The 13315-nt window shown below is 31.4% G+C and overlaps 3 protein-coding genes across 3 annotated transcripts; 1 reads left to right on the top strand and 2 right to left on the bottom strand.

Annotated features, from left to right (window-relative positions):
* The first annotated feature begins 284 nt into the window (after positions 1 to 284).
* On the top strand, positions 285 to 4054 carry LOC109802108 (ubiquitin-conjugating enzyme E2 22). The gene is made up of 7 exons (XM_020363321.3): positions 285 to 442; positions 1291 to 1407; positions 1576 to 1720; positions 1813 to 1890; positions 2139 to 2251; positions 2340 to 2443; positions 3392 to 4054. Exons 2-7 carry the CDS (start codon positions 1405 to 1407, stop codon positions 3744 to 3746), a joined length of 798 nt encoding a protein of 265 aa, XP_020218910.1. The 5' UTR covers positions 285 to 442; positions 1291 to 1404; the 3' UTR covers positions 3747 to 4054.
* Positions 4055 to 5081: 1027 nt separating this feature from the next.
* LOC109802110 (calmodulin) lies at positions 5082 to 5832 on the bottom strand. The gene is made up of 2 exons (XM_020363323.3): positions 5630 to 5832; positions 5082 to 5537 (listed from the first exon to the last, which is right to left on the bottom strand). Exons 1-2 carry the CDS (start codon positions 5703 to 5705, stop codon positions 5164 to 5166), a joined length of 450 nt encoding a protein of 149 aa, XP_020218912.1. The 5' UTR covers positions 5706 to 5832; the 3' UTR covers positions 5082 to 5163.
* Positions 5833 to 8996: 3164 nt separating this feature from the next.
* Positions 8997 to 13047, bottom strand: LOC109802862 (uncharacterized). The gene is made up of 3 exons (XM_020364269.3): positions 12839 to 13047; positions 12240 to 12731; positions 8997 to 9363 (listed from the first exon to the last, which is right to left on the bottom strand). The coding sequence occupies exons 1-3, from the start codon at positions 12990 to 12992 to the stop codon at positions 9041 to 9043; spliced, it is 969 nt and encodes a 322-aa protein (XP_020219858.2). The 5' UTR covers positions 12993 to 13047; the 3' UTR covers positions 8997 to 9040.
* Between the last annotated feature and the right edge of the window lie 268 nt (positions 13048 to 13315).

Here is a 13315-nt window from a genome sequence, read left to right as displayed (position 1 = left end):
TTGAAAACATTGTACCGTTAATCAATCATACGGTGCTAAACAGAATGTGTGATTCACGTTCACCCAGAGCGCGTGGAACATTCGTCCATTTTAGGTAGACACCAAGAATCCAACGTCTACAAATTCAGGAGATCTGGACTATGCATCACGTCTTTTCAAAATAATACTAATTTTTAAACCTAATTTAGGATTAATCAATTAATGATTTGATTAATCAGTAGTACAATATCCAAATCCATAAAATAACCTTATTTTTTAAAATTAATTAATTAATGGCGTCTCCATTGTAATTCCCACTTTAAAAATAAATATTAAATTTTTCTGTTTCAAAGTTCCACCAATCAATCATTCATTCATTCCAAGGAGGGATCGCTCTCTCTCTTCTCTCTCACTCTCTTCTCTCTCATTTCGCACCCTTGAAAGTTTCTTCTGTTCTGTGCAGGTGAATCTTCATCTGGGTTTCATTTGTTCTGGGTTTCATTCAATTTTTTTATTTTGGGTTAAAATCTGTGTTGAATTGGAGGTTTTGATGACACCCCAATTTTTAATTTGAAAAAAATCGTGTGTTGTGTGTGAATGATGATTTTCCAACCCAACAAGTTAAAAGTCTTTGTGAGTGATTTGTTTCGTGTTAATTTAGGATTATTGAGATTCTGGGGGTTTCATTTTGCTCAGTAGGGTTTTGTCGGTATAGTTAGCTTTCTTTTGTTTTTAATTCAAAAAAGAGGTTTTTCAATTTACAAGCCGTGTTTTTTTGTTGGCTGAACTGCAAAAGTTCTGTTTTTTGGTTTTGTGTATATCTAGGGTTTTGTGGTAAATGAAATAATTCAGATTCGGAGTTTCTATTTTAGTTGTTGCTGTTTGGTTTTTTTGAAAAAAATAAAATCTATTTGGGTGTTTCCTTGCAATTGTGGCACAAATTCTCCAACTTTTTATTATGTGTGTGGGGGTTATTATTATATTTTTGTGCAAAATGAATTTGATTCACTACTTACTGTTGATTATTTGAGTTTTGTTGTTTTTCTCATGGAAATAGTTGGGAAATGGGTTATTGGTTTTCATACAAAAGATTACTTTGGGTTATTTTAGATTCTTATTCATGATTTTCCTTACAGCTAACCGTGAATGGCTATTTTACGGCCACTACTTCCTTCTACTGTAGATTGTAGTACATTTTCTTATTTGTATCAGTTGTTTGTGCATAATACAGTAAGTTGAGCTTACAATACTCATATATATAACTTACTCATTTGTGATAAAAAAAAAATTAAAAAAAAAAAAACTCTGCAGGCAGTTTTCTTTTGGTTTGGCTGCATCCTTTGATCTGATCAGCAAATTTGAGAATTCATTTTGGGAAGGACCATTCCTCCTTAGAGACAACAAAATCAAAAAGCCTTTGTGCCGATGGTATGCATTTTTTTATGCTCATATGGATATGACTAGAGTTATGTTAATACAGATCATGTGCCATCAATCTACCATGTCATATTCAACATATATGCTGTGGTTATTGTATTCCATTTTGGTGGGTGTTTAATATTCCTACATTTTACTAATATGCTGTTTTTGGTTTAGGCCACTAATGAAAATCTTCCACCAAATGTAATAAAGCAACTTGCCAAGGAGTTGAAAAGTCTCGATGAATCCCCTCCCGAGGGCATTAAAGTTGTGGTGAATGATGATGATTTTTCAACAATATTTGCTGACATTGAAGGCCCTGGTAAGTAACTTATTATATTTATGTTGTATGATTGAGCATTTGGTATTTGGTAAAAAGAACTCGAGCTGAGCCAGAGTGATATAATTTTGCAGCTGGAACACCTTATGAGAATGGAGTTTTCCGAATGAAGCTGTTGCTGTCGCATGATTTCCCGCATTCTCCACCTAAAGGTGTGTTTAGACTCCCCATATGAACCATTTTATAATATGCTAGTTACATTATTGAGACAGAATAATACTGTTTGTTTTTTGCTTTGGAATTTTAATTTGGTTATTCTTTCTTTATGAAACTTTTTTATTAGATGGAATTTATTATTTATTTTACCAAAAGAAATTTATATACCCTACAGAATCACATATATTCCTTTGTATGTTGCAAAGCTGTTCAACTTATGAAGCCATTCAATTTGATGTTTTAGGTTTTTTCTTGACGAAGATTTTCCATCCTAATATCGCAAACAATGGAGAGATTTGTGTGAACACTCTTAAAAAGGACTGGAATCCTAGCCTTGGGTTACGACATGTTCTTATTGTAAGTCTTTAGATATTCTTGATTTATTTAGTTATGTTTTGCTTGTTCGGTCTTTCTATTTATTAACATTGATTCCCATTTTGAACAGGTGGTTAGGTGTCTATTGATTGAACCATTTCCAGAATCAGCTCTAAATGAACAGGCTGGCAAACTGCTGCTTGAAAATTATGACGAGTATGCTAGACATGCTAGGTAAGTTAAGCCAATGATCCATTCCTGTGAGTTATTCTTGTACCAGAATTATGAAACTTTAATGTGAAACTTTGGGTGTTTACTAAGTTTAGAATCTTACTAATGAGTAGCCTAACTTATGAAGCTTTGGTTTAGAATCTACGGTTTAGATGCTTTCAATTGCTTAAGAAAGCAAGTCTTTAACTAGTGTTTTTTATTTAATATAATAAACATGTTCCTTTTCACTAAATATTCTGCTTCCTTAGACAGTGGGACACTCATTAGCATTCTTCTTTTGTATAACCCTGTTCTGGAATCTTTTGTGACTATTGAAACTTGAAGCAAGACCTATATTGAGGATTTCCCCCCACTTTTTTTTTATTCAAAATGCTGATTGTCTTCCGTGATCTGCCAAAGTTCATCAGCTGGACACCCATGTTATCTACTTTTGATTTTCCTTATCACCCTCTTATGTTACCTTCCTGAGCTTGACTATCAACATGTTTGTTTTGAATCGTGGCCAACACCACCAGTATTTGAGATAAAAGAGTTCATTCTTCCTTGTTTCTCACATTGGGACACGTACTGAATTTGTTCCCAGCCATAGGATTCATAAGCAAATTCTTTACCCTGTTGAAAAGTGAAAACTAAAACAAACAGGGTCTGTCTCATTGAAGCTTCGTTTCATTAGCTGCTCTACTCTTCACTAGAAATTTCAGTTATTTCATGTATTGAGATGTAGACATATCAATGCTTATGTTTTTGCAAGGGGTTAAACTAATTTTGATCAATTCAAATTGTTTTTCGTGTGTAAAAATTTTCTTGAGTCTGATAAATGCTTGAGATTCAGGATCTAGTTTCTGCTTGCTACTTTTACTATACTCCATCTACTTGATTAATAAATTTTTTCCCCTTATGCATAAATTTTATCATTTATGTTGCATAAATTTTATCATTTATGTCATGCAGGCTCTACACTGGAATCCATGCAAAACCAAAGCCAAAGTTTAAGAGCGGAGCTATATCCGAATCAACAACTGCCCTGAATGTTGATCAGACAAACACCTCGGTGCATAGTGCTGACATCAAAACCACACCGGCGAGTGCTGCATTGCCATTGCCGGCTCCTGTAACCGCCGCAACAAGAGGCAATAGTCAGGATCAGGCAGCGGCTGTTATGACCAAGATAGTTGTTAGTGGTTCTACCGCTGCTACAGTGAAGTCTGCTGCTTGTGCACCCCAAAAGAAGGAAGGTGGACAGGCAAAGGTTCAGGTGGACAAGAAGAAGATAGACGCCAGAAAGAAAAGTTTGAAAAGATTGTGATTATACTGTTAAAATTGTTGAAGTTTTTTATTGGCTTAGTTTTTTTACAATTTGATAGAGAAAGGGGAGGGAGTGGAGATACATGTCTCCTGGGAAGACGGGTTCAACATCTGCTTTTTATATAATGAATGAGTAATTTTCATTGGGAGTAAATGGATGAATTTGAACTTGTGCTATATCCTTAGGTGAATGTAAGTTAGAGAAGTGTGGGGATTGATTTAAGTTGAACCCAAGTTATGAACTAAAAGGAGAAAAAATCTAGATGAATGCGAGGATTTTAAGTAATTCATAGAAACATTGTTTTAAGAGATTGTGTTTTTTATTTTTTCATTTGTTCAAACAATTTAACCAACCTTTTTATTTTAATTTAACAAGTGTAAAAGGTTTATTAAACGAGCTTAGTAATTTACCTCATTTTATTTTAGTGCACTTCATACAGATTACGATTATAAGTGCGTACTTAGATTCATGCTGGATTGTATCATTTCATATCAAAGTTCAAATTGTGGAATAATGTAATTTTTAACAAATTTAACTTTAAAATATCAAGGTTCACATTGTTTTATTATAAACATACCCTGTCAAGTTTGACAAAGTTGACGAGGCTTTCAACAAGTTCCTCTATCAAGGTGGTGGTGAGTATTTGTCTTCTCTAGTTGTGGAATATAGATGAAAAAGGTGAGCAATAGGGTTAAATGTTTCGTGCAAGTTCTATTATTTCTCTTCACCCCATTTCTTAGCCCAATCAAATAAGACAAATGCTTCCATTCTATCCTTATCTGTCAATTTTTTATATATATAATTTAAATATTTTTAGTATATATAATATTTTAATATTAGGTTTTTTTAGAGTTTCTCGGCAAAAATAATAGCATTCAAGTGTTATTTTTTTTAATAATATTATTTCTTTTTTATAGTATTAAATTATTGGAAACATAACAAGATTTTTTTCTTCTCTTTTTAGATAAATATATTATTTTCTTTTTATAGTATTTATTTTGGAGATAATTATATATTTTCTTTATTTAGACAATATTCAAATGGTTATTTTTTTCTTTCAAATAGTCTTTTTCTTTAACAATATGTTATTATTGTTATTTTAAAGACTATTAATGATTGCATTAACGATTAATCAAATTACTTTATTATCCTTCCTTTTATGTTGATTTGGAAAATGAAAGCTAATTATTAAGGAATTAAAAAATTTAATATTTAAAAATACTTAAAAAAAACATTTTCTCTTTCTATCACTATTCATACACACACAGATTCCCTCTCATTTTGATTTTGTTGATGTTGGATCTGTGGAATGTGATTCTAACTAAGCTTAGAGTGTTATGCGATGTGACATATTATAATATGACAAGAAATGTATGATTAAATATATAAAGAAGAAGAAAGAAGAAAGAAGCATGAATCACTTGGCCATCATGACCTTAACAAACTCGTCGTAGTTGATCTGGCCATCGCCGTCAACATCAGCCTCGCGAATCATGTCGTCGACCTCGTCATCGGTGAGCTTCTCGCCGAGGTTGGTCATGACGTGGCGGAGCTCAGCGGCGGAGATGAAGCCGTTCTGGTCCTTGTCGAAGACTCGGAAGGCCTCCTTGAGCTCCTCCTCGGAATCCGTGTCCTTCATCTTCCGAGCCATGAGATTGAGAAACTCCGGGAAGTCGATGGTCCCGTTGCCGTCGGCGTCCACTTCGTTTATCATGTCTTGCAGCTCTGCCTCCGTCGGATTCTGCCCTAGCGAACGCATCACCGTTCCGAGCTCCTTCGTCGTGATGCAACCTATTCATATTCATATTCATATATCATACACATTTATTTCACAGATCTATAGCTACCAAATTAACAAATATATATAGCATTAGCTAGCATACCATCGCCATCCTTGTCGAACAAGCTGAAGGCTTCCTTGAACTCAGAGATCTGTTCGTCGCTCAGTTGATCTGCCATTGCGCTCTTTCTTTCAATGCCTTGTTTCCCCACAAAACCAACTTTTCATTCCGACAATACCTCTCCTTCTTATTATATCCATGCCTCCAAACTCCAAACCTTTTTACTTTTTTCTTTCTTTCTTTACCATAAATAAAATTGAACTCACTTTTCTCCTTTCACCCTTCAAAAACTCTTCTCAAATAAATATAATATACACATATATAATTTTTATAATTTTTTTTAAAAAATTATATCATGCCTTAAAGAATTAAAAGAAACTATTCCAGTATGTCTAAAAGTCTCACATCACATAGAAGTCGAGGCTAAAGATAGTTTATAAATACCTTTCCTCCTTAACACACTGAGCCGTCTTTTAAAAGACAAAACCGTGACGGCCCAACGAACGCCAAAGCGAACAATACTTAGATACAAAATTTTAATAAATTAATCATCGTAATTATTATCAAACCAATATTAATAAATTAATAATAATTATTATCAACACAAAATTACTATTAAATAAATATGATATTCTAATTTTATAACACAAAATTAAAATAAAATATTTATAAGTTTTTAACATTTAATGTTTACATGTATAATATAATATTTAAGTTTAAGTTTTAATAAAATATAACAATGTCTATTAATAATAAGTTTACATATAGAATAAAAATATCAAATTAATATAATATAAACTATAAAAAAATAAAGATATTAAAATTGTAAATTAACATAAGTGGATTTTTAACTTTTGTCACTTTTTTTTCTTTCTTTCTTATATGGTTTCAAACACTTATTGTTGACCCAAATTTGGATTAAGTGAGAATTTTTTTGGCTTGAGCAAAATTTGGCTTTAGTGAAATTTCTTGCTTTTGATGTCAGCCCAATATTGATCTTAGTCTTCTATGTGATCTATGATAGAAATCTTACAAGTAGCACAGTCTTGTTTTTCAATGAATTCTATCAAGAATTCGTAGCTTATAAGCTCTCATTTTATTTATTTTCTAAATTGGTCCATTATTTATGTTTTCTTTAACTTCTTATCTCCTTTGAATGCGACTTACACTCACAATGCAGGGAGTAGAAAATTTTCTTATTTTCTTTATTTCCACGAGACATTTTTAATTTAATCTTAGACTATAAAACTTAAGTTGTAAAATTATAGTAAAATAACTAATAAATTAGAAGAAATTTTTTTTAGGTTAAATTATATTTTTAGTCATTTATCTTATTCTTTTAGTTTCAGTTTTATCCTTTATCTTTTAAATTTGAGTCAATTTTATCATTTTAAAATAATGATTGTTTTCAATTTTAAAACATGATTTTGAATAATTTTTTGACTTATTCAAGACTTAAAACTTGTGTTGTTAGATTTATTTATATGAAAACTATTGAATGCAATTAAAGTTTAAATAAAAAAAATGTTATAAACATGGTAAATATCACATAAAAATAAGTTCAAAAAGTAATCAAAAAATTCAAAAATATTATTTCATGTTATCTTTTAGTTGTTCGTAAAATATATTTTTCATATGAGGTTACAAGTTTTATATTCCTTTAGGATTCAGACATAAATTGAATTTTATAATTTTCATATAGGTAAATTTAATGTTACAAGTTTCATGTCTTGAATTAGTTGTAATAGATTCAAAATCATATCAAAAAATTGAAAAGGATTATTATTTTAAAATAATGATCAAATTGATCCAAATATAAAAGATAAAAAGAACAAAATGAATCTAAAAAATAAGATATATAAAAGACTAAAAATATAATTTAACTTTTTTTATCAATATAATAAATTTAAAGGTAAAATATAGTTTTAGTCTCTTTAGAATTATCGAAATTTTGTTTTAGTTTCTCAAAAAAAATTTCATCCTATTTAATCACTTTAATTTAAAAATGCATCACTTTTAATCTTCCAAGTACTTTAGATGCACTTAAAAAATGGTTATAAAATGTTATTTAAACTACTTTGAATATCAAAATAATGTTCTTCCAAATTAAAAGGGACTAAAATAGGCAGAATATTCAAGAGTTGTTAGCTAGAGATTGGAATGTTAGGTTGCATCATACTTTGAGAGTAATAAGTGTCCTGATTTTTTTTTGGCTAATCTAGGTTCAAATTATAGTTATAGGTATCTAAATTGGAATCCCCTCCTAATGACTTGAAACCACTTCTTTATGTTGATGCTATGAGACTGCAATTTCTACGACTATATAATTCTCTTTCTTTTTAGTTTATTCATCATTATTTACAAAAAAAAAAAAAAAAAAAAAAAGAGGGTTAGAATAGGATCACAAAATTAGGACTAAAATCAAACTTACAAAATTTTAGAAGAACTAAAAAATATTTTATTCTTTGTTTTTGTTAGAAAAAAGTTTAAATTAGAGGAAGACATGATTTCAGGCTAATCTAGAGCTAACCACCAACATTTTTAAAGATTTATGGTGAAGTTATGGATCGTTTGCTTCATCCCTAATATAAATATATTATAAAACATGAGAGAAATTGGATTTAATTCTAACTAATAAAAGTAAAAGGACTTAACCAAATATGACCATTTTCAAAACAAAACATACTTTTTTCTAAATTTAAATTAACTTAATATCTTTTTATATTCTCAAATGTAGTGTTTTTTCTCTCTCAAATTTAAAGTAGTTATTTTTGTTCCAATAATTTAAAATAACTCACTTTTAGTTGTTATTATATTAGAGAGTAAAAAATATCAAATAAAAACCTTCAATACCTAAGGTGGACTATTTTTAAATTAGGAAGATAAAAATAATCACTTTTAAATTTTAGAAATAAAAAAAAAACTAAACTCAAATATGACTTATCAAAAACTTATTTAAACCATTTAAATTTATTCTTTTATTTAACGTCATCTATGTCATTTTTACTTATTTATTTGAAATATATTACATGAATAAGGAAAATTTTATTATGCACGCGACTTCTTTATTTGAATGCTTGTACTTTAATTTTAAAGTACAACATCTTTTATATTTATTTACCTTTTATTTTTCGTAAATGTAAAAATTAAATGACATAGATGGATTAAATACAAGTTAGAATAAACCGAGAACATTATACAACTATGTTATGGTAAAATTACTTTTTTATAAAACTTATAGTGTGAATACTCTTTTTTAACTCAAATTAAAAATAAGTAATTTATTTAAATTAAAATAGAATTTTTATAAATAAGTAATAATAAAAATTGCACATTTTGATGCACGAGTTCAATGTAATTTGTAAAGCCAATATAAGTTTAACTGGGAGAACAGAAAAGGAGGGAAAAGTAAAAAAGAAGAGAATAATTATGAGCATGTATGCAATGTATAGCTTAGAAGCATAGTCTTCTCTTACAGGCCTCAAAAGGCAGAGTGTAAAAGCATCCTAATTCTCTAACAATTTCTTCAATCAAATCCCTGTAGATATAATCCTGCAAAGCCAACCCAATTCTTCCAACCTCTCTCTTTTCTCCCCAAGCAACGTCTCTACACACTTCATCCACACTTTTTATCATGGCTTTGCTACTCCAGATGCCCAAATCATCTTCCTCGTTCACTTTCTTATTCACTGATTCGCTTCCCATTCTCTCATAGACGTATATTTCTTCCTCTCCTGGCTTCCTTAACAACTGCTGCTTCTGATGCTGAATTCGCGCTGCACACGGAAATTAATGCCATCATCATCCACGTTAGTCATATTAAGTTTTAATCGATTATAGATAGATACACAAAACACAAGTACATCATGTTATGGATATATTTAATAGTTTCTACTCTAATGCTTAAGATTAGGTATGCCAAGCATTGTTGGATTACATTCATCATACATATATATTTTGGAAACTATATGGGCTACTTTTATTTATGTTTTTCTAAATAAATATTTATATATAAAAAAACATATTAGATAATTTAAAAATAAAACAAATTCTAGAGGTTAGTTATTTTTAATATTTTTTTATAAGTTATGGAGAGTGATTTTCAGAGGAAAAGAAAAGAAGAGAATAAGAGTTATATTAAAATGAATGAATTTGAACAGATACTTAAATAATAGAAAAATTAACTAATGCAGATAAATAACTAACATAAATTAACTAGGAAATTATATAATTTGTTTTCAATTTATCATTATATTTTTAATTGAAAGAGTCATATCTAGCGAGTTAGAGTATTTTAATATAAGAGTGTAAAAAGTAAATTTAGATGATATAACTATATATGGATGGTTAAGATTTAATGTGTTGTGACTACTAAAAAAAAATCATGACTTTTACATAAATTGTGCATTTTAATATTGATCGTTCATAATAAGATTTTAGTTTAACTTTTTAATTCCTTTGAAATGCATTCTCTCTCTTCCAAATTACCCAATAAATTTTAGTTTGTTTAAAAAATATGCAAGTTTAATTAAGAAAGTACTTAAAAAAGAAAAAAGTAGCCTTATTAGAATACATTTTAGCTTTATTAACAAGGATATTCTAGTTAAAAATGCTATTTTACCATAATAATGAGTGTAATTCATAATATTTAAAATTGTGTACATTACATTAAACAAAAAATACTTTGAAAGGAAGGAAATGTGTTATTAATGTGCTATTTAATCAATAAATACGAATGTACATTTTCTACAGCACAATTGGAGGTGGCTGCAGTGATATCTTCCAAAAACACAATGAGGGAAGGCAATATTATCCTCAACCCGCATGGATGTAGCTGCAGCAGTTTAGTACCTGCGTGCGCTCTTGGTTGTTGGGGGAGAGAGGTGGGTGGGTGGGGCTATAAATTAACAAATCCCTGAAAAAGTGTGTTTCTGCATGGCCAGTGGCAGGTAAAGCTCCAAAGATAGGTGTCTTCTTTTCTCTCTCCACCCTCCTTTTTCTTTTGAATATCTTTTGACTGCCTCAAGACATGAGGCATAGTCTCTAGGGTACAAATTGTGGTCCAAGGTCCATCCACCAAAGTACCACAATTTATTACTTTTATTATTTTGGATCCGAGGAAGAAAAAAAGAGGCATCGTTTGGGCTTCTTAATTTGATTTTCGTTTCTAGTTATAAACGCATAGTAATTGATGGATTGAGAATATGGAAAATGTTACATATGTATGGTGAAAGGTACATAGAAAGAACATTTGGAATAGTGTAATTATTCACTGTTTCCATCCTAACAGATGGCTGTGGATCACTTTATGTTTAAATGGGTGCAGGATGATTGCAGAGGTAAGAAGAAATTAATTTGTCTCCCACTATGTTGGTCATGATGATGTGAAATACAATAAGTTATGATTTCAATCTAGGAATCCTAAAAATCATGGATAGTGCCAGCTTGTGCTTTTCGATCAGAGATCATTGTCTCTTGGATAAGTAATTCCTTCAAAGCCATCAAAGTTAATCACAAACAATGGCTCTTTCCAGCTTAGGGATTGTGAATGTGCTTTCACAAAATGACTTAAGTTTTTTCTAATCGGCATATATATGCTACGTAAATATTAATTTTAATAATACTTAAACTCTACTTTTGTCTTCGCATAATCTTACTACTGATCTCAAACATTAAAAAGAAAATAATTTTGCTATTAATCCAAAATATAACAACGAAGAATATTAATTATCCGTGCCCGCTCTTTTTCTACTTTAGTCATTTCATACCTAACTAAAGGAAGAAAAAAAGTACTTTTTTGAAAATTGACACATCAACTTAAAAAATGTGCAAAAGATGAGATGAAAATCAATTTAAAGTGGTAATCATCTACTGATTTAAATCCTATTTCTTATTGTTAAAGAACCACACAAAAAAATAATAATAAAAAGGCTACTAACAGTAACAAGGAATATTGAAGGCGCATAAGTAACACCTAAAACTAGAGTTATTATAAAATCCCTTGAAAATTTCTCTTCCATCTCATTTTTCTTTTATCATATTACTTAGGAAGATACATCATACTTTCGTTTACATTTCATATCCATTTTATTTTTCTTCTAATCTCTTTTTCCATCATGTGATTTATTATATTTATCAAATTCTCTCGCTTCCTTTATTTCTTCATACACTTAAAAAGAATAAGAGTATATCATCACTCAATTTCTAATTACTATCACTTTTTTTTTTCTTTCTTTCCTATTTCCTAGTTCCTACCACCCAAATTCACTACAAAACAAATGGACTGTGTATTATCCAAAACTAAAACTAGTTTGCTTGCAAAATGTTAACAAAATTTGCAAGTATTAAAGTTCATTAATTATTGATTCGCAATGAACGAAGCAAATGATACTTCATGAGTTCATGCAGAATGTGTAATTAATTAATTATGCAAAAGTATAATTAAGCTACTTTATTATAAGCATGTCTTGAAAAAAGACTAGCATCTATGGTATAATAATTAAAATAAAGAGAAATTCAATTATAGTGGACTTCACCAGAATTTGTAGGCAGGCAATTAAAACGCGTTTTCAATGGCCATATTAAACCCGAATTAAAAATTTAAATTAATTTAATAAAAAAATTGATGAGAAAAAAACCAAAGGACGCTTACCAAATGAATGCCGTCCGGAGTGGTAACTCGGACTGAGTGGCGAACGAGTGAACTCGTCGAGCACAGACACCGGACTCGGTTGTTGCTGCTCCACGTTAACAACCGAACACTTCACCTCCGAAACCGTCCTGCATTTATCCTCAAAGCCACCGCAAACCACCGCCGGCGTCGTCGGATCGGTCAAACGCACGGCCTCGATAATCTTCTTCAGCGCCTTGAGATCCTCGTCGCACCTCTGCAAAGCCCCGAGCAGCTTCTGCCTCTTCTCCGCCACCGTATCCGGCGGCGCCTCCAGTCCCATCAGCCTCGCCACCAGCGCCGGCCGCTCCTCCGGCGGCGACTTCGGACTGGAGCGGCGAATCTCCGCCGGCAACGTCGGACTCCTCGGCGCCTCGCGCGACAGCCGGCGGTCGCACGCGGCGGCCTTCGCATTCTCGGAGCGCGAATTTGCGGCGGCGGCGGCGGAATCGGAATTCTTAGTCTGGCTCCTTCCTGAGAATAAGGACAAAGGAAAAGAATATTGTGTGACTAAAATCTGTCGAGAAAGAAACGAAAGAGATATGGTGTGGGCCCTGGGAAACGCGAAACGCGAAACGCACCGAACGTGAGGAAGCGGCGAGAGCGACGCGTATTGGAGCTGGAGATGAAGTGGAGAATGCCGGACATGCACCCGATTGTCTTCGCCTGGATCTTCTCCGGCGCCGTTTCTCGCCGCGACGACGACGGCGACACCGCGCTGCTTTGCCTCTTCATTACCCTCTCTCTCTCTTTCGCTCGTGGTAACGGTTATGACGAGAGCCACGTAAATTAAAGGAAAATGCACGTGGAATGTTAATTATCATGTTTAGGGTTACTTTTTCACTTTTGTCTTTTTTTTTTTTTTTACTGGGACGGTTCATATCTCACGATTTTATTTTTGGACATTACCTAAATAATTTTTTAATTAATAAAAATAATTTTATATATAAATTTATGTTCATCTAAATGATATAAAATTTTGTTTGTATCCCAACAATTAATTTAGTCATTATTACGTGTCTCCTAATAATTTTTCTTAGTATTGGTGTTGGCAGTGT

Source organism: Cajanus cajan, chromosome 4, assembly GCF_000230855.2.
Source record: "Cajanus cajan strain Asha chromosome 4, NIPB_CcT2T_4, whole genome shotgun sequence".
Taxonomy (NCBI): domain Eukaryota; kingdom Viridiplantae; phylum Streptophyta; class Magnoliopsida; order Fabales; family Fabaceae; genus Cajanus; species Cajanus cajan.
This window is presented reverse-complemented; position numbering and strand designations above follow the sequence as displayed.